Source organism: Narcine bancroftii, chromosome 2 (assembly GCF_036971445.1).
Source record: "Narcine bancroftii isolate sNarBan1 chromosome 2, sNarBan1.hap1, whole genome shotgun sequence".
Classification (NCBI taxonomy): Eukaryota; Metazoa; Chordata; class Chondrichthyes; order Torpediniformes; family Narcinidae; genus Narcine; species Narcine bancroftii.
The window spans coordinates 173,680,508-173,701,902 of NC_091470.1; the positions used below are offsets into that span (position 1 = coordinate 173,680,508).

General features: G+C 43.9%; 1 protein-coding gene across 7 annotated transcripts in view; it reads right to left on the reverse strand.

The window, feature by feature from the left end:
• Positions 1 to 21,395, reverse strand: part of hspg2 (heparan sulfate proteoglycan 2) — a 556,383-nt gene that overhangs the window by 19,956 nt on the left and 515,032 nt on the right. For 5 of the 7 annotated variants that reach the window (XM_069919159.1, XM_069919161.1, XM_069919158.1 and 2 more), the window contains 5 exons: positions 19,168 to 19,389; positions 17,501 to 17,745; positions 16,171 to 16,342; positions 12,357 to 12,479; positions 3,730 to 3,780 (listed from right to left, as the gene is read on the reverse strand). In XM_069919159.1, the coding sequence (XP_069775260.1) occupies positions 3,730 to 3,780; positions 12,357 to 12,479; positions 16,171 to 16,342; positions 17,501 to 17,745; positions 19,168 to 19,389 (813 nt within the window). The remainder of the gene's footprint in view (positions 1 to 3,729; positions 3,781 to 12,356; positions 12,480 to 16,170; positions 16,343 to 17,500; positions 17,746 to 19,167; positions 19,390 to 21,395) is intronic. The other 2 variants (XM_069919165.1, XM_069919160.1) reach the window with 1 other exon arrangement.

The window sequence follows — 21,395 nt, forward strand, 5'->3', positions numbered from 1 at the left end:
CTGTATAACCGTCCCATTATTGTCAGCTGTGACCCGCAGTGATTTTCGTTTTGTGGTTGGACTGCCTGATGAGATTCCTGCTGCTCTCAGATTTCCTCATTAAACTAGCAAACCCTCGTCTGGTTTGGGGACACCAATATCCCTGAGCATAAAGCCCTGCAAAAGGTAGTGGACAAAGACCAGGACATTCCCACCATGGAGAACATCCATGGGGAACGCTGCCGTCGGAGAGCAGCAGCCATCATCAAGGATCCACACCACCTAGCACACGCTCTGTTCTCGCTGCTGCCATCAGGAAAGAGGTTTCGGTGCCACAGGACTCGCACCACCAGGTTCATAAAGAGCTTCACCCCCTCCACCATCAGACTCCTCAACGACAAACTCAATCAGGGACTCATTTTAAGGCTTTTACTTTTGCACTTTATTGATTTTTTTTTCTCTCTCTGTATTGTACAGTCTGTTTATATTTCTTTATTTGTTTACATGTATATGTTGTGTCATTTTTTTTTTGCACTTCCAATAAGTGGTAATTCTGCCTGGCCCACAGGAAAAATAATCTCAGGATTGTATGTGATATCATGTATATACTCTGACAATAAATCTGAAATTTAATTTAAAAGATCCGTTTTCCTTGGAGTCCATATCAACCCACTGGCACACAAAACAATCCCATTTCCTTCTAATTTTCCCTGCAACCTCTTTCTCCACTTTCCCTACAACTCCTTTACGGGGGATGATCCATTGGTCGAATCCCCTACAGACCACCTGTACTGGGGGCAGATCACAGTGGTACAGTACCTTACAGACCATCTGTACTGGGACAGATCACAGTGGTCGAATCCCCTACAGACCACCTGTACTGGGGGAAGATCACAGTGGTACAGTACCTTACAGACCACCTGTACTGGGACAGATCACAGTGGTCGAATCCCCTACAGACCACCTGTACTGGGGGCAGATCACAATGGCTCAACACCCTGCAAGCCTGCTGGCCTTTGGGAAGTGGGAGTAAATGTGACCCTCAGGGAAAAGATGCAATGTTCACACAGACCGTGCCCAAAGTCCGGATTGAACCTGGCTCTCTGTAGCTGTGAGACAGCAACCGCCTGTGCACTGCATCAGCTTCTTGCTTCAAGGGCTTGTCAAGAGACATGGGACCTTTCTCTTTTCTATCCTGGGCCTGTAACCCAGGGTGACTATGATTTCATAGTGACCTGCGATGGGTGGTCAGCTATGGGTGAGAGTCAGCATTAGGTCCACTTCAGACCCTTGGCTGATATTTCAGTTTAATCTGAAGAGAGCTACACTGTCGGAGATGTTGCAGTTTGGTTAAAATGTTAACCAATGATTACAAAAAGAAACACATATTCATTTCAAAACTTGCAGGGAGGGTTCTTCTGTCATCTCGACCAAAGCTCACTTCTCAGTCAAAACGATTAAAGAAAGTCTATCTGATCACGATAATGTTGCAATTATGGGATCTTGCTACACTCGTCGGCTCTCATGATCCCAGATTAGAACAGTTTCTTTCTTTTTGTTGGTGAGAAGTCTTTCAGAACGAGAACTACAAAGGTAACAAGTGGAAAAATAAATCCTCCCACAGAGCGTTAATTATACACATTGTATATCACACTAAGAGATGTGGGATAATAAAATAGACTGTAAACAATTCCCACACAAGGGCCCATCCCCTTGAGACCACACTTGTGAAGGGTATGGAGGTGGAGTTGGCTCCCAATTCAATACAGATCAAATATATTAGACACCAAACAGAGAGGTTGTAGTTTCCACTCAGAGTCTATTAATAACTGTGGAATCTTTGCCCTGATGTTTTTATCAATTTACAGCCAAGCTATAAATCTACAACTCAACGTGCAACTCAGTTGAAAGATTTTCAACCACCAGCATTTTAACTCCTTTCATGGGTAGAAATTAATTTTAAATGAATTAACATAGTGTGAGTTCCAGATTTACTACCCATGCCTCAATGCCATTTATTCTCTTATGAAGTAAAAAATGCTATTATTGGAAATTGAAATCATTTTTACACCAACGTAATCACCATAAACATATCAACATTTTCACGCAACTTAATAAACCGTGTTTCTGCCCAAAACTTTGAAAGACAAATATCATCTGATGTGCAGTTGATTGCACAATTCCAGTAATCATTTTGCAGAAGTTAAAATCTCGCAGGATCACTAACTACCACCTGTGGGTGATAGGGTTAATCTTGTTAAAGCAATTTGTTAACTCTTTCATATAGTGCCTTGAACTTTGTTTCTTTACAGATGGATCGGGCCAGAATGCAGACTCACAAGGGGAAAAGATTGTAGACAGGAATTGCACGAGATGTCTGTGCTTTGTCCTTGATCACATTTCACATATCGAGATGGTGGTAACAAACATGTGTTCCAAGGTGAACAAAGAGATAACAGTTTCTGGACCTCAAACCTCATCTGTGGGGGGGATGTGGGGATAATGGTTAAAGCATCACAAAAGTGATTCTTCTCCCTTGATAGTTTACAAGGTTAATCAGGGATCTGGGTTCATTCCAATAGATGGTTTAAAGACACTACATGAAAGTGTTAGTAATGATCATTTATTGATAAAGCTAAATGATGCACCAGGGATTGGATTTAGGCTCTGAACTGGCTTTTTATTCAAGGCAACTGCAGCGACTGTCCACCACATTTACCTTGCCACGACTTCTATTTTCACTCCATTTCCCTTATTAAAATGAGCAGGAACAGTCTAGTGTTTCACCCACCCATCATTTCATTGTCTGAATGGAATTATTTTCCCAGTTGATCAGTGAAGGACTTCTAGTTGCTTGGGAAGCTGTGCGTGTAACGGATTTCAGGGTGAAGGGAGGGGTGACTGGAACAAGGCAGGCTTGCGTTCAGTGATTGCAATCAGCTCAGTTAAGAGATGGCAGCCACACAGCTGGTAGAATAACGTGGGCTGCTCAGTGTCACCGAAGAGAAATGTTTTAAAGTGTAGACGTGCAGTCCAGTAACAGGCCTTCGGCCCATGGGCCGGAGCTGCCCAATTACAACCCATGTACGGTTTGAAGGGCGGGAAGAAACAGGAGCAGCTGGAGGAAACCCACGTACACATGGGGAGAACATGCAAACTTCTGCGAAGTAGTGGCGGATTTGTACCCCGTTCGCTGGCTCTGTGACAGCATTGCACCAACTGCCGCCCTGGGAAAAGAAGCAAGGAATTGAGCTGGAATTTCAGGGAGCTAAGGAATCTATTACAATGAAGCAGTCGGGAAGAGAAGTCTCAGGAAATATAATCAACACGCTAGTTGTCATGAGGGTGTCTGCAGATTTTCAGGTTCTACTGTGCTAGTTTTAATTCCCAGTCAAACATTAATGTTGGGGAGGAACATTGAAAGGGTGGGGGGGGGGGTGATGAGTAAATCTGCTGATGTCCTGGCAACCCCAGATAAGACTAGATATGAAGGGCCCTCATATTGTCCTTCCAAACAGAGAGTGTAATCACATGAAACTTCTTCAGTGGTGAGGCAACATCAGGGCCAGAGGTATCTGCCAGAAATCCACTGAATTTCAGGAAAATCCCCTCTGGCTTCAGTGCATCATTTAACAGACAAGGGTTACAAAAAGCAGTTGTAAGCAGCTAGTTCTATGGGATCATGCCAAATTAGACACCATCATCACTTCCTGTTAGGTTAAGGGTCAACACATTGGTAAATGACATTACCCGCACTACCCTCCATGTGCCACTCTGGTGCTGAGGTAACAGCAGGCATTCCTGTATAAGTGTAAATAAACTTATTAACAAGCCATTGCATCTCTTCACAAACCATTAAATACCCTGGAAACATGAATCAATACATCTCTGTCATGTAACGGAATAACACTGACCATTCTCACCACCCCCACTCCCCGAAGAAACAATGCTCTCATGGACCAGATAAACTTCCACCTTTTCAATGGTCCAACAGCAGAATTGAGTGAGAGTGCAATCCTGCATAAAAACTGGGACACCAGCTGTAGAAAGGACACTGTATAGTAAAAGTCTAAAAATCTGGATGCCAGAAATCTGGAGCACCCAGGAATCCGAACGCTCAAGCTTTTCAAATTTAGCGGGCGTTTATGTGTGTGGGTAAGAGCCACAGATGCACAGCGGCAACAAGCGACCACATTTAATACAGGTAATCTTACAACAAAGACATTCATTTGTATACTGTAGTTAACAATGGTCATTTTTAAACATAATTTCGAGCTGTTTCTTCGAGGTGAAAAAAAAATTATATTTACATTTTTGTTGTGTTCTCTTTAAAACTGCTTAATTTGATCATTGAAGCACGATGTATTTACTAATGAAACAACTATCAAAATGCACCCCTTTATCTTTATTCCTCCTTAAATTTGAATTTTAAAAGTACTGCAAGAATCCATAAAATCCCAAAATCCAGACAGACTGACCCACTCCACGAGGAGTCTGAATTTTAGGACTTTTACTCTATTGAGTGGGGGAGGCAGAATAAAGAAAGGTTGATGTCTCATCGGCTGTGCTGGCTAACTGGCGTGGAAACTCCACACAGTGAGTGGAGGATCCCTCCCCACGTCATGCTTTAATTTTACTTTTATGGAATAAGCAATCTGGAAATTCAGATTTACATAGATCAATAAAAATACTTGGTCCAGAGTTGGTATAAATTGAAAGCCCAAGCGACATCAACACAATAAAATTCCCTCCACAGGCAGGAAGTTCAGAGTGATAAATAAAACGTCAATATCACCATTTCTTGAAGCAAGAAGCATATTTTTGGGGCCTCTATTTGTGCAGATGGTGGGGTTTCTACAGGGTTTTCATGCCTGTGGATGGATGCCATCATCAGGAAGGCTTGACAGCACCTACACTTTGTGAGGAGTTTGAGGAAATTTGGTTCGTCACCCAAGACTTCGGCAAATTTCTGCAGGTGGACCGTGGAGAGCATTCTGACTAGATGCATCAACGTCCGGTCTAGAGCGCCAATGCACAGGACAGGAATAGGCTACCGAGAGCTGTGAACTTAAGGGCACCAATTTCCTCTCCGTTGAGGTCATCTACAAGAGGAAGAAGATACAGGATCCTGAAGACCAACACCCAACGGCATAAAAACAGGTGTTTCCCCTCAGATTTCTGAATGGACAATGAACCACAGAAACTACCTCACTTTCTCTTCCTTTTGCATTAATTAATTGATTTTTAAAAAGGTAATTTATTGCAATATTTGCACCGGCAATGCTGCTCAAAACAATGAGTGAGATGTTCATAACAATAAATTCTGATTCTGGATTTTTTTGATTTAATTATAATATGAAGTAAACCTTCGTGCAGATGTGTGAATTGTGCACGAGCTTGTTAATAACACTTTATCTATTGCACAAACCTAGACGCTGGAAGAACCTCGTCCAAAATGTTTCAGACTGCAGTAGATCTTTTCTGAGTTAAAATTGGAATCAGCTCTTGGTGAATACTGAGAAAAAAAAGAGCAAACCAAAAGTCGACAGATGAGAGACGTCTGAGCACAGGTCATGGTGTGTAGATGATCCCACCAGTCATATTCTTGGGTTGGACTCTTGCAGTTGGTATGGGGACATCTCCCAGAACTGAACGACTCCATTCTGAGGAAGAGCAAGATCATTTAAAGCTGATGTGAGCAAAGAATAAATGGTCTTTTGATCTTCCAGGACAGCTAATGATAACTACATTCTTCTGAAGATTTTCAAGTTCTGCACGCAAGGTCTCAACCAATCTTTATGTTGATGCACAAAATAGGCCACTCCCCACCTTGTGGTATCATGATGTAGCATTCTCCCTGGCCAGCTGACTGGGCTGGGACCCATGGCCCCTCCCTGCTCAAGGACGAAACTGCTCTCACTGTAATCAGTGAGGTCAAAGATGCTCCTGGACATATCGAATATTTGCAAACAACATACTCCTCTTGAAAGTGAAGGCAGCAAGTTTTTTGATTGTTTCCTCTTGCCTCTCACTGGAGAAAGTTGTGATTGGGTCTGGTGCAGAGTTTGGTAAAGGATGGAACTGTGAACAATGCCCAGATTCTGCTCTCCCAGAGGCACTAGAAATGCTGGAATCTTGAGCTGAAGGACTTGATGAGTCAGGCAGCATCCATGGAGAGTTAATTCATCAGGTCCGGACCCTTTATCAACACTGTTATCCTGTATTATCGAGGGACAATTCCTTTTGAATTTCTTCAAATTGTATTGCCTGATTCAAAGGAATTGTAATGTTACACTGAAGTACGATCAATCCTGAAGCCCATTCCTGAAGATCAAGGTTAAACATGGATTGAACGAAGTCATGGTTTAACTCATAATTTGGGGCAGAGTCCTTGGATCCCCAGAGAGTTGGTTTAGCATCACCAACTATACTGTGATTAATAGCTAAAAACAAGGAGGATGTGCTTTGGCATCTTGTTACTGCTTCCTCATGACCCATCTTGATATTCAAGAACTGGAAGGAATTAAATCCCACAGGCTCCTATCATCAATGTCACCTTGGTAAGTCCACAATATATTTGTGCCTGAATTCGATATCCTTCAAAGATTAAAGGGAATTTAAGCATTTACTGAGCCACTACCCATTAGGAGATGTCAAATGAAGTATGTTCATAAACAAGTCAAACCAAAATATGACTCTTCAAAATGAAAATTTTAATCCAGGTCTCAGAGGTTAGGCCTCATAAACTCTCTCTCCCCAGGTGCAATCTCAGCTCAAGCTGATTCCCCTTCTATCAAAATGGAGGAAATAACAAAGAAGGTTAATAAAACAAATGGTCTCCTGTGATATAACCTTTCCCTGTGCTTTGTAGGAATTGCTGTGTCCAAATCAGCTGCCAAGTTTCTCCTGCTGTGAAGAAAGAAAAATCCCTGATGCCCAGATGATAAAAACACTGGACAAGGAATATTTTGTTTTCTGAACACTTTTGGATGTATTTGATGGATTTCTGATCACGAAATCATCTCAAAATTTTCCTATTTCTTTTAAAAGATATTTTTAGTCTACTTTAAGCATACAAAACCCATGTCATTGAAAATTCATTTTGTGAAAAGTGTAAGATTTTTTAAGCCTCGGTGATTCCAATGTTCTGGAAATGCCTTAATTACAAAGTTATTGCAGAATATCTTTCAGTCTTTGTCAATGATCTTTAAGATTAAATTAGATCCACGCCCTTTAATTGCCTTGTTTTTTTTTGCGTGAACCGGATAAACTTTTATCGGCACCTCAAGAGAAAGTTTTAGCTTTTAGCCAGACGGGCAGTTTGAGTGAAATGCAAAAATGAACTTTCACTGACTTGTGCACAGTGGCTACAGGATGTAATGTCATATCTAAGTTTAGAGAAAATTAGGTAATAATAATAGATAAAAAGATTCAGTTTGAAAAGATTTGGGGCCCATTTATAGAAAACTATCATAATGGGCAGTTTTCGAGGATATGAGTCTCTAGGAGTGATCCGTCCGTCTTCAGGTCACGACCTGATCCATCTTTGATTTTCTCTTGTAACCTTGACGAAAGGGATGGGTTAGATTCATATTGGTTGAGGTTATTTTTCCCTTTTAGATAAATTAATTTATGGGGTTTAATTATGATTATCCTAGATCGTAGCCCTTTCTTTAGATTTCATTAAGGTATAATGCAATTTGTTATAACAGTATAATTATTTTAATAGGCAATCACCTTTAATAATAAGGGATGGAATTTAAAAATTTCATATTGCGTGTTTAGCTTAATTTTGTTATGTATTATTATCTTGTATATGGATTGTCATGTTAAACTCATTAAAAATATTTTAAAAAGAAGAAAGAAAATTCATTTTCTGCATTCACACTCGTTGGACACTGACGAGAGGCATCAGATGCCGAGTTCAAACGACAATCAGCGGCAAAATATTTCAGGTCAATTGGTGCAACGTGACAGCATCATTATGTTTGGAGTGCAGAAGACACGTAGGATTTACGTGTTAAATTCAATCAAAATTTATTTAATGTTTCTCCACTTCCTACGTGATGCAGCAAATCTGAAATTACCTTTGTTCTCAGCTTGAAGTTGACTCTCATAATCCCCATTTTTTTTTAGGAAACAAACCATTTGAAAGAAAATGTTGTCCAGTGGAATTGGGAGGAGGGGAGGGAATTTGCCTGGTGAGCTAACTAACCTTCTGATGACACTATGCCCCGACTCCACTGCTCCTCCTCATCCCCAAACCCTCCATCCTTCTTTGTGTTTGAAATTAACTTTCAGTATTTAAGGATTTACCATTCCTAATTCTTTGAGGAATGGAATTGCAGAGATTGACATGAAATCTAATGAAGACATTTCTCCTTTTCCTGGTCCTAAATAATCAATCACTTACCCTAAAACTGTCCTCTCCATCCCTGATAACATTTCAATGGATTAAACGGATTGAGATAAATACAAGGGACAAGCAATTACTTCGTTCATTGGTCACAGAGGATAATTTTTCTCGGGGTTTTCCCTTCGCAAGAGTTAAATATTCATAGTCTTGAACACTGTAATGTTCTGTAATTATTATACCTAATGCACTTTTCCATGACCATTTCTTTGACTATTTCCGGCATTGAGGATGATTCTGGTCATGAACATATTGTCTTACATACTGTACCATGTACATGTGAACCAAAATTCTAACTTGCTGTAGCCGAACAGGTACTTGGTTTAAAAAAAAACAACTACATTGGTGAACAATTGAATTGAAAGGAGGAAATCAATACAAAAAAAGGGTAGTTAATAAATATTCTGAATTATTCTTGTGAAAAAAAGTGACTGCAATATTGCAGACAATCCCTGATTAGGATGACGCCCCCCCACTCCAGTTCGGTGAGTTTGGAGGTGGTTAATGTGGTCAATGTGGGAACAGCAGACTCTTCCACAGACAGGGTAGGTAGGGCTGTGGGGGCAGGTGGTGTGTGAGGTGCTTCCCTTCTACCATTGGTGCAGGGCCTGTGTATGCCCCCAGTGCTCACAATCTCCTTCTCCACTTTGAGTGGGCCAGTAGGGATGTCGCGCCCCTTCCCGGAAGCTGTGAACATGCCCCTGCCTCTGTTCCTTTGTGTCCTTGGAATAATTCAGCCCATGCCAGATCTCAGGACATTGAGCATGCATCTTTCACAAACAAACAGCGTTGTGCAAATAGTTAAAAGTTAACAAGAGTTTTAGTAAAGTGAATCAACACAAATTAATGACAGAAGGACCTTTCGATATCACCAACATTACTACTTTGACAGAATTATCTGGTGGTTCACGACTTCAACGCTCACCATTTCCAATGTTTTGAGGTTCCAAGACAAAGATGACTATTAACTGTTATCTGTTTGTTGGCATCACTATCTTACACGTGTGAGAGAGAAAAGTTTGCAGGGAGAATGGGACGAGTGGAATACCTTTGAGAGCCCAGCTTAGAAGCAAATCCACTGAACAGCCTATAACAAAACCATTGAGCTCTCAGAGTACATTGATTGACAGTCTGAAAGGATCGGGAGGGGTGATTCATCATTTGAAGTTCCTTTCTCTGCTACCAAATGTGATCCAGGTGACCACTTGATGGATCATCTGCACTTTGTTCAGAATGGTTACCTGGAGCTCCCAGTTGCCACCCATTTCAACTCTCCCTCTCGTTCTCACTCCACAATGACCTATTCATTCTTGCCTTCTCTACTGCTACGGAGAGGCCACTCGCAAACTGGAAGGATACCTCATATTCCACTTGGTTAGCTTAGAACCCCAACTGAATTCTCCAGTTCCAGGTAACCCACTCCCCTGGTGATCCCTGCCTTCACGCATACACCTCCCCACTTAGTGTTCTGCACCTTGCCCATCCCCTCTCCCCATCTGGTTCCATCTGCTCATCAACCCCTATCACCAATCACCTACAGCCTCTATTCCCTGTCTCCATCCCTTCTGTACCACTAAACACTGACAATTATTCTTCTTCCCTCTCTGTCCTGATGCCGGATCTAGACTCAAAACATCAATTTGTACCTTTTGCCTCCATAAATGCTGCTTTACCCACAGAATTCTTTCCGTAATTTGTTTTTGTTCCATATATGCCAAAATTTGCAATCCTTTCCTTCATAATTTGAATGTACAATCGGCATTGGAGATGTTTCAGGGGATAGTTTTTAATTTTTTTGAAAAATTTGTAGCATGGTAATAGGCCCTTCTGTGCCACCCAATTACACCTAATATGACCTACAATCCCACTACATTTTGAAAGGTAGAAGGAAACAGGAGGAAACCCATGTAGAAATGGGTAGAACGAACAAACTCATTACGGGCAGCATGGGATTCAAACCCGCTACACCAACCCACTACACTAACCGCTGCACTAACTGCTTATGTTATTGCAATCCATTCACTCCAACTTCCACCAGGTCAACCTTCGCGTGTCCCACTCCCATCACCCCCATTGGCTATTTGGAATTTAAGCCACTTCCTGAGCTGCAGAACTCTCTTCCTTAACCCTCCTTGAAGATGGCCTTTTATCCCTACAGATGCTGCTTTAACTGGTGTTTGCTTTCTGTTCCAAATGTCTTTAGTTTTTCACAAATATTTTATTCATTTGTCTTTGGTTTGGCAGTGACCAATTTTAGGAAGAACCTTCAGATGGTATTCCACTTCAAAGGGATGGAATAAACCAAAGTTGCTCTTGGTGAAAAGTGGGCAAATTAAATTTAATGTGAGAGAGTTTTGGGGCAGGAGTACATTAATGGACAGACTTCCTTCTGTGTGGGGAGTCTGCAAGTGAGCGCCGGGACCTTGGATTCTTGCGCATGAATCACAAAGTTCATGCATAGCCAGATGCAGCAGGTAGAGAGAAAGGTACTTGGAATATTGGTTTTAATTGCCGAGGGGTTAGATTGCTGTTGTATTTGAGCAAGTTGTTGGTGAGGTAGTTCCTGAGACGAGAGGGATGTCTGCTGATGGACAGCTGAGAGTTAGAATTACCGTAAAATCCCCGTTATCCGGAATTCATCAAGTAACCGGCAAAAAAAATCACGGAAAATAAATAGGTAAAAAAATTACAAAAGGTTATAATCGGCGACCAGTTCACAAATCACATTACATGCAATCTCAAACAACTGTCAAATTTACTTATCCGGGCTCTACCAATCCCCATAGGTGCCAGATATCGGAGCATTTACTGCATATACTTTGGAGTGCAGAAGACACGTAGGATTTACGTGTTAAAACATTTAAATCCTACAGGGAATGGTGGGGTAGATGTTGAGTCGCTTCCACGAACCTCAAACTTTGTAACTGTAAAACTCCTTGCAATGGGTGGTTGGACTTTAAATTCTCTGCCTTGGATGGTTGTGGACTGGGTTGCTTAAAAATGCAAGTGGATAATCTTTTTCAAAAGAACTGGCCCAGAAAGGGAATTGAGGCCTGGGCTAAATTGACACAATTGGCAGAAATGAAGGCCCTATTTTCTTGTATTCTTGTTCAGTACCCATCTACAGTAACCTCCTTTGTGAAGCAGACACATCAGTCACACAGAGCAACACAAAGCCTCCAGATGCTGGGATCTTGAGCAAACAAAGAGATGCTGGGAGTTCTCAGTGGGTCAGGCAGTGCCCATGGGTAGAAGTGGTCAGCCAACGTTTCGGTCAAAACACAGAAATGTTGGACGGACTCAGCCAGTCTCGCAGAACCCATAGGAGGTCAGGAGCCTTTATCTAGACTGGTGAAATTGCATACATAAAGGCGGAAAGAAGCTGGGGAGGGGCCCAGAGGTGATGGAGTAGAGAACATAAGATGGGAGGGGTGGAGAGACAGGTGGAGAGATGACTGGAAATGAGTGGGGAAGTGTGATGGAAAAGATGTCTAGGAGCAGGTAATGAAGAGGTGGAAACAGTGGAACCAAATGAGGATGGTTACCTAAAATTGGAAAAATCAATGGTTATGCCATTAGGTTTAAGGCTGTTCAGGAGTAATACGATGAGTCGTTCCTCAGGTTTATGTTTAGCCTCCCCTTGACAATAAATGGGGCCAAGGACAGACATGTCGCTGTGGGAATAGCTGGGGGAGTGTTGAAATGGTTGGCTAAAGGAAGCTCACATTTGGACTCAGAGTGAGCATGAGGTCCAGACCTGAAACGGTGACTGGCCATTTCTACCCGTGGATGCTGTCTTACCCGCTGTGCTCCTCCAGTGACTCTTTGTTTGCTCACTTCACAAAACTCAGCAAAAACCACCCGCCCAGTGATAAAGAACATTTCTGATTCTTGGACACAGGAAACATTCTGATGATCTCTCAGATGGTGGGAGAGTTGGGATGGGACTGTAGCAGATCTGTACCTAGCTCGCAGTCTGATCCAGTGTATCCCATGGGACACAAACATCGGCCCTTCTCACATGTTCCACCGTTCATGCACGGGTTCCCCTGCAGACATTTGTCCTGGAAGATTTCACAGTGTTTACCTGGAAAGAGAAGAACTGAAATTAAACTTCACATATAAACCAGCATTAAAAAAAACGCAGAGTAAAGCAAAAAGGTCTGTAGACTCCCTGATTTGAAGTAAAAACACAATGCTCTAATGAAAAGACGGGGAAATTGTTTTCCTTGTTAATATACGTGGGTAAAACTGGCAGAGAGAGCAGCATTCCTTTCACCATACCAATGGAATGTGCACAGGGATCTCAGGGAATCGAGGTCATTGTTTCTCAAAGGTCTCCTGGTTACAAGAGATCAGGAGCTGTGTCCTGAGTAGGGCAGTGAGGAGGTGGGGGGGGGGGGGGGCGGGGGAGAGACTAGTTGGGGCTGCGGTTAAGTGAAAGGAGGAGGAACGAGAATTTGTACCTCACAATTTGATTAGCCAATCAGAGACTGGGGTTGAGATTAAAGTGGAATGCACAGCCAATCAGGAGGAAGGGGAGAAAGTGGACCAACAACAAGGGTTGCACTAGGGCTGGGTGTCGGCCGGCTGGCGGGTCTGATTGGAAGGGGGTGATGAGTGAGATGGGCCTGCATTTGGGGGAGGTATTCAATTGGGGGTGGGCGTGGGAGTAACTTTGGACCACAAGTAATGAAAAGGAACTCATCCACCCCTCTTGTCCCTGACCCCTAACCCTCACTAACCCCCTCAGCCCCTCCCGACCTTCAACTCCTGGGTTGCCAAACCACCTGGAAGAACGGGCTCATTGGGTTAACACCAAGACCTTCCTTGGAGTATTTAGCGACTGCTTTTATTGCTACAGATCAATGAGTGCCAGTGACTGCACATTGCCCACTCTCTTGTCATCAAGTGTGACAGCGTAGAACAGGCCCTTCGGCCCAGCTCATCTATGCTGGCATTCTGGGCTAGTCCAATTTGCCTGCATTTGGTTCATATCCTTCTAGGGCCCTCCCTTCCATAAATCTGTCCAGATGCCTTTGCAACATAGTTACTGTGCACACTTCTACCATTTCCTCTGGATAGGGACCACTTTCTGAGTGAAAAGTTGCCTCATGTCCCTCTTAAATCTTTCCGTTCCCATCTTAAACCTATGCCCCAGATTCTAGAATCATCTACCATGGAAACAAAGACCGTGAACATTCACTTCATCCATGCCCCTCAGATTTATAAGCCCGCGTAAGACCACCCCTCAGCCTGCTTTGCTCTCAGGAATAAAGCCCGAAGCACAGAATAAACCTGAAATTAATTTGTGAAGAGGTGTACAATGATCTCCAAGCATAGAACAGGACAGAAGACGGCAACGGAAATTTACTTGGACCTTTTCAGTTTCCGTTAAACCCCTCCCCCCGTCTATATTTTACCCTGTCCCTTGTCTCCTTTCCTCCAGCCTCCCCGACACCTCTCCCTATCACTTCTCAGCTTTTTTCTCTTTGAACCTCCCACTTATATTCACCTCTTAACTGTTAGCCCATATACCTGCTCCTGTCCCTTTCTCCCTCCCCCCATAGGTGCCCAGCTATATTTTGCTGATGCCTTGAAAGGCCTGAAAATTTGCTTACACTTTACTTCCTATAGATGACCCTGCTTAGTTTCCCCCAGAACAGAATAGGTCTCTGAAGGGAGAGAGGCCTGAGAATGACCTAATGCTTGGTGTCATAGGTCCTTAAATGGGAACAGAGTGGTCAACTGCCAGAACTGTATCCTGGTATTGGAGCTGGGAGAGGTTGGTGTGATTTTCCACAGTTCACTGTGGAAGATGTTAATTAGTGAAATCGAACTCTGTTACGCCCCTGCATCACCCAAACTCAGGATTTCATACAGAAAGCACTTCTAAATGGTATGGAACAAGACTCTAGTCCAGGCCTGTCTACATTTTGCTCATACCTTGATGAAGGACTCAAGCCCGAAACGTTGGTTATGTGTCCTTATCTCTGCTTTTTGACCAACTGAGTTTCTCCAGTATTGTGTTTTTTAACTTCAATCACAGTGTCTGCAAATTCAGGATTCTATGAGTTAGGTGAATCCAAAGGGAATGATCACCTGATCAGCCTCTGTTTTTCACTGACTCTTTAATGTCTACATCTGCACACTTCACTGTGGAACAGAATATACAGGGGATCTGAAACATACATCTGATCTCTTCCTATACATGCACTTCACATCTGTCCCCTCAAGAGTACGCTGCCCGTGGTGACCATTTATTTGAATGGGGACACTTGTTTTCCATAAAAAGATACAGTTGGCTGTTTCACATTTATTTTTCACTATTTCACTTCATATTTATACTTTAAATTAATTAATGCACTAAATGATTTTTTTTTCAATTATTTTTATTTTGATATGTTTCAACAGTTTTTAGTGTTTCTAAATAGCAAAGGTATCTAAAAAATTAAATATCCTTTGGCGAGTTGTCACAAATTACACCAGACAATGAAGATTTTACTTCCTGAACAGTTTTGGGTGTATTTTATGGATTTTGGGCCGCTGATTATAAAAATCACCTAAAAATTTTCCTTTATCAGGTATCGTATTTTTAAGATATAACCTATTTTTGTGATTTCCTGTCCTATTTTAAGTCTACTTCAAGCAGACAAAACCATAAAGGGCAACATGTTCATTTTCTGCATTCGCACTTGGACGTCTTCTCTGCTGATCTTGGTGCCGTCAGTGAAGAACACGGTGAAAGGTTTCACCGGGACTTTGTGAGCACGGAAAAGCAGAATCAGGGCAACTGGAATCCATCAATGCCGGCCGACTATTGTTGGACACTGACACGAGAGGCATCAGATGCTGAGTACAAATAAAAATCAGCGGCAAAACATTTTTAGGTCTGTTGAACTAACACAATGTGTCAGCTTCATTATACGATTAAACGTGCTAAATTCAATAAAAGTAAATTTAGTGTTTCTCCAACTTCATACGTGATGCAGCAAATCTAAAATGATATTTGTGTTCAGCTTGAAGTCGGCCATCAACATCCCCAATTTTTTTCAGGAACGAACCTCTTTGAAAAAATTTGTTGTCCAGTGTTAACAGGACACGAAAGAGGGGTGGGCTTCCATCACCCAGGCTCAGTTGTAATACCCATCCCTGCTGCTGAGGCAGCAAAGAGCAGCTGTGAGACTGAGGAGAATGTGCAGCGTGGGGGTTAGAAGGGCAGATGGATCCTGGCTCCTTGAAGCTGATAAATCTGACTGAGGAACAGACTGACAAGTGTTTAAACTGTTGAAACAAGAACGTTTGTAGATGCTGGGGTTGAGTGCAATACACAAACTCTTCATCAGCCCAAATATACCATTGCACCCGAAATGTTGGTGACCCTTTACCCTTTACAAATGACTTTCTCCAGCATTGAACTCTGGCATGTCTGCTCCATTCAGAGGCTTTGTAACTATATTCGTCATTTTTACCAATGGATTTAATGCTCCTCGAGTGTGACATCACACATAAATTGTCTAGACCAGTGGTTCTCAACCTTTTTCTTTCCACTCACATTCCACCATTTGTAATCTCTATGCCACAGGTGCACTGTGATTAGTAAGGGATTGCTTAAGGTAGTGTGAGAGTGGGAAGGGAAGGTTGAGAACCACTGGTCTAGACAATATGGCAATGTTCCCTATCAATCTGTCCCAATAAATGCTGGTGACATCCCAGCAGAACTCTGCCCACCTGTAGATGGCATGAAACTAGCCCCGTGGAAGCACCTGCCAACTCACCCTGGTAATCATTCGTACAGATGCACTGATAATCACGTTCCCCAATCATCACGCATCTTCCACCATGAAGGCAAGGCACACGGTCACACGGTGTGTTGTCATAGCACTGATCCACATCCTGGCTCTCTGTAAAGGTGTAGGAGATATCCACTTTCTTCCCATTGATTGACACCTGGTTAATAAGAGAGAGGCGAGAGGTGCAGAGTGACCACTCAGTGACACCAATCAATCTGCCAATAGTGGGGAAGATCAGTTCCACGAGAGATTTAAACCAGTCAGAAGAGACTGGATGTGTGCTGGAATTATCTCATTGGTACAAATAATAACCCACACTTGACCCAATTTATTCTTCCCAGATTGGGATGATGACTTGCACTTGGGATCATGTCAATGAACGCCCACCAGAAGGGTCGTTCCTGTAGGATTTCTCTCATGTCTGGTGTCTTTTTGTAATTCTTTAGTTATTTAATTCATTTGAAGAGGTCAGCAAAGAACTAAACAACATCTGGGGCTGCAGGGAGTGCAGGAGTCACACAAGGAGTTTCTGATCGTTGGGTTGGTGAGGTGGGGGGGGGGGGGGGGAGGGGATATTTCACCAGGGTTGCAAGGGTCCATGACTGGGAATGATAACAGGTAGGAGTAAAACACGAACATCTGCAGACACTGTGGTTGAGGTAACAACACAAAGATGGAGAAATTTAGCAGTTCAAACAGTGTCCTTTATGTAGCAAAGATAAGCATACATAACCGCCATTTTGAGCGCGAGCACTTCATCAAAGGTATGGGAAAAGTCAGCAGGTGTTTTCGAAAAGGTAGGGGGAGGAGCGTGGTCACAAGAGAAAGGGAGAGAGGGCACAGCATCAAGCAGTGGGAGGAGGGATGGCTCTGTGAATAGAGAGGAAAGTGGGTGGAGAGCTGAGGGGGGGAGAAAGGAAGAGCAGGTTAGCGGAAACCGGAAAAGTTGATGTTAATGCTATCTGGCTGGAGAGTGTCCAGATGGAAAATCAGGTGTTGTTCCTCCAATTTACGGGTGGTCTTGGTGGGTTATTTTACTGCACTGGGGGAAAGGCAAGAATCTTTTGTGGGAAGAGTGGAGAGAAGTGGGGGTTTAACTGGGAATGAGTTGAGGACAGGTGAGATGGGTGCAGGCTTTACACTGGTGGAGGGGTGGGGGAGAAGTGATCAACACAGGCTTCTCCCACCGTTCAATACACATCAGAATCGAGAAGTGGACTGCAAGCTCTTCAGTCTTTAGGCAGTGCTCAGGAGAACATGTTTAGACTTGGTGTCAACAAGTAGCTTTCCCTATGTCCTTGGTTCAAAAACGCACCTTAGCAATACACCCATCAATCCCCTCTGTAACATTGATTGCTTTGGGAAGAACTTCTGATTTCGCCACACCACCGAGATACATTGGGCTTCGCAGATTAAGACCTTGGCTTTTTCCTGGAGACACGGTTCGGATTTCTTCCTCGTTGTCAACGGTCAATGAACCGTCCCTGTCATGTCGATGTGCTCTCAGTCTATGCCATTTGCCGAGAGCCACTGGTTTGGTGCTCTGCAGAATTGCCAGTCCTAGAAAAGACACAAATAGAGGCTGGGTTTCAGTACATGAAGGAAACACCAGTTCTACCTAAATCAAAGAGAGGAAATCAGGCCCTAACGAGGGCAAAGAATCTTCTGTTCCTAGACACAGAAGTCGGGGTTGCTATTCACAGAGAGCACAGGAAGTGGGCCACCCGTGTGGCTTATAAGGATGTCTGACTTTCTGTGCTTTCTCAGGCGAGGGAGCCCATGCTGTTCCACGGGATGTCCCATGACCAATAAGCAGGTTGATCACAGCAGCATCCAGTCCCACCCTCGGCAGTCTGGCTGAGCAGAACTCAGGTCCAAGTAGTGGCAATGCTGCTTGTCAACTGCCCAGGTGAGTAGACGAAGTTCACGCGCACACATCAAAGGCGCTCATGATGCAAGCTGGTGGAATCCCAAACACCAGGGCTGCTATTGGATGATCTCTGGCAGAGGGAGGGGCAGATGGCCAGTGAAGGAAACAATGCGCCCATGTTTCACCAGCAATACAGCATCAGTCGAGTCCAATTCGGGCGAGCGGCCGGGCAGCAGAGCGACTCAGGTGGCCGGGCGGCAGCGCAACTTGGGCGGGTGGGCGAGTGGCAACATTACTCAGGCAACTGAGGGGAGGGGGTGTCATGCGAGATGCCAGTGTGACTCAGGCGGGTGAGGGAGGAGTCGTGAGAGACGCCAGCGCGACTCAGGTGGGTGGGGAGGGTCGTGAAAGACGTCAGCGCGACTCAGGCGAGTGAGGGGAGGGGGAGGTTGTGAGAGACGCCAGCGCAACTTGGGCGGGCGAGGGGAGGGGGGTCATATTATACATGGGGGTAAAACTTTCCCCCTTTTCCCCCTCAAAAATGGGGGGGGGGGTCGCATTATACACGGGTTGCATTATATACAAATATTTATGGTAAATCTGGCACAGTCCACCCATCAATCATATCAGATGATTCCGCAATGGGGAGCTGAAGATCTTTGCAGACCAATACCCTGCCAAAGAACAGAAGTCCCACAACTTCCCACTGGTTCCATTCACTATCACATGACTTCCTTTTGCAAGGAAATGGAACAAGGAAGGAAATCTTTCACATGAAGTAAATTACAGTAAGTGGGCCTTCTGACCCATAAGCCCGTGCTGCCCTAATTACACCCATGTGACCAATTAGCTTACTAACTCTGTACATATCTGGAACAGGGAGGAAACCGGAGCATCCAGTGGAAACCCACACATTAAAGGTGGGGGGGAGGTGGGATTGTCCGAAATCCTTACTGATAGCAACGGATTCAAACACGGGTCACCGTGTTAACTGCTACATGATCTGAACTAAAGAACAATGCTTAATATTAAAGAAACTCAACTAACAAATCATTGCAGATAAAGAATCACACCACTTTAGAAAAATCTAATCTGGATTATGCTCAGCGCACCTGATCCTAAGTCATAGCGGAACTCCACATGTCCCCGCAACATGGCGATGGAGACAAAGTCATTCATTTTCATTCTTTTGCCGCTACTGTAGAACATGAGGCCTGTGGGCAAGCGAGGTTTGAACTCCAGCTCAATGACCAGCTCGTTGTGAACGTTAGTTAGCGGTGGATATGTGACGAAGGAGTGCCCTCCTCGGAAGGAAGGAGCTGTAATCAGAACACCTGCAAGGAGACAGAAGTGAGAGTAGTCAACAATCCGGCAACCTGTAAAATGTTAATTCAACAAAGGAGAGTGTTGTCCGATCGGGCCTGCTCCACCTTTCCATACCTCCGGCTTCCTTTCCACATTCCGGGATGCCTTTGGCTATAGGCACTACATCTAACTCACTACTGTATATTGAATGAACTGGCCTCAACAACTTTCTCATCAAGGAGCTCTGCAAGTTCACATCTCTCTGAATGAATCAGTTTCTTCATATATCAGTCCCAAACGGCCGATCTGTCATCCTTAGACCATTATCCCTTGTTCTGGACTTTCCCAACATTGGAAACATTCTTACTGCATCTAACCTATCGAGTCCTGTCAGAATTTCCCCTTTTAAATTCCAGTGGGTATAACCATGATCTAGCCAGTCTTTCTTCACAGTCTGCCCTGCCATCCCAGGAACCATCTGGTGAATCGTCACTGCAGTCCCTCAGATCAAGAATGCCCTTCCAGAGTAGGACACCAAAACACTACACCATACCCACGGTGGCCTCACCAAGGACTTTTCCAATTGAAGGGAGACCTCCCTGTTTATTTGGGCTGTCTGATCCCCTCTATTGATCTTTTTACTCAATTCAAATCAAGTTTATTGTTGTGATTGCCCAAGTACAACCTTACAAAACAGCGTTCTCTGGTCCTCGGTGCAAAACACACAGACACACGGCTAGGCATAACACACACATACGGACAGACAGTACACATTCAGAATTCATATGTACAAAATCAATAATCGTTGTTTCATAAATATGAGAGTCTCGGATGGTCAGCGTGAGCAGTCCCTTTGGTCATTCACCATTCTCACTGCCTGTGGGAAGAAGCTGTTCCTCAACCCGGTGGTGCTGGCTCTGATCCTCCTGTATCTCTTCCCCGATGGGAGTAGCTGAAAGCTGCTCTATCCGGGGTGGAAGGGGTCCTCCATGATTACCCATGGCCTCTTCAGGTGCCTGAAGAGGGAGCACAAAATCACTGATGACCCCTTCCACTCCTCACACAGCATCTTTCAGTAGATCACATCAACTGGGCGGAAGTGGGGGGGGAGGTGGGTTGGTGGTGAGACTCCAGTGATTAACTCTGCCATTCTTATGGTTCTTATGATCTCCTATCCATTTCTCTGAAGCAACCATGTGACACAGTAATGCAGCTGGGCAGGACATTTCAATAGAGTTCCTGTAGAAGGTTGACATGATGGTGGCCAGTAGCCTTGTCTGCTTCAGTCTTCTCAGGAAGTGCAGTTGCTGTTGGGCCTTCCTGACAAGTGAGGAGATGTTGAGTGTCTACAATAGGTTAGTAGTTAAGTGAACTCCAAGGAACTTGGTGCTCTCCACTACAGAGACGTTGATGTGTAGTGGCGGATGGTCGTTCCTGGTCCTCCTGAAGTCCATGATCATCTCTTTCGTTTTTTTAAATGTTGAGACTCAGGTTATTACTCTTACCATTTCACAAGATTTTCCACCTCTTCACTGTAATGCGACTCATTGTTGCAGCTCATGAAGCCAATTACTGTTGCGCTACCTGCAAAGTTGATGACACTGTTGGAGCTGGATCTGGTGAGGCAGGCATAGGTTAGCAGCATGAACAGGACTCTCCAAGACATCTTTGCTCCTATTTGAGGGAGGAAACAAATTGGATGTCCTGTGCTCTGACGCCTTTGATGGAACTGCCCTCTTAGGTTGGCCATTCAACCCATTAGGGCTACTTTACCATTCCAATGCAGATGTTGGAATCCTCAAATCTTCATTTATGCTTCTTTCAGCCAGTCAGCTCACTTTCCACCACATCTCTGTAGAAATTTGCCGGGGTTTCCGATGTCATGCCAAACCTCCGCAAACTCCTGAGGAAGTCGAGGCGCTGACGTGCTTTCTTCACAACATCATTAGTGTCTTGGGCCCAGGAAAGATCCTCTGAGATAACACCCTCTCCAATTCAGAGCATTATCTTGGTTATGCATAATTGAAAAGCAAAA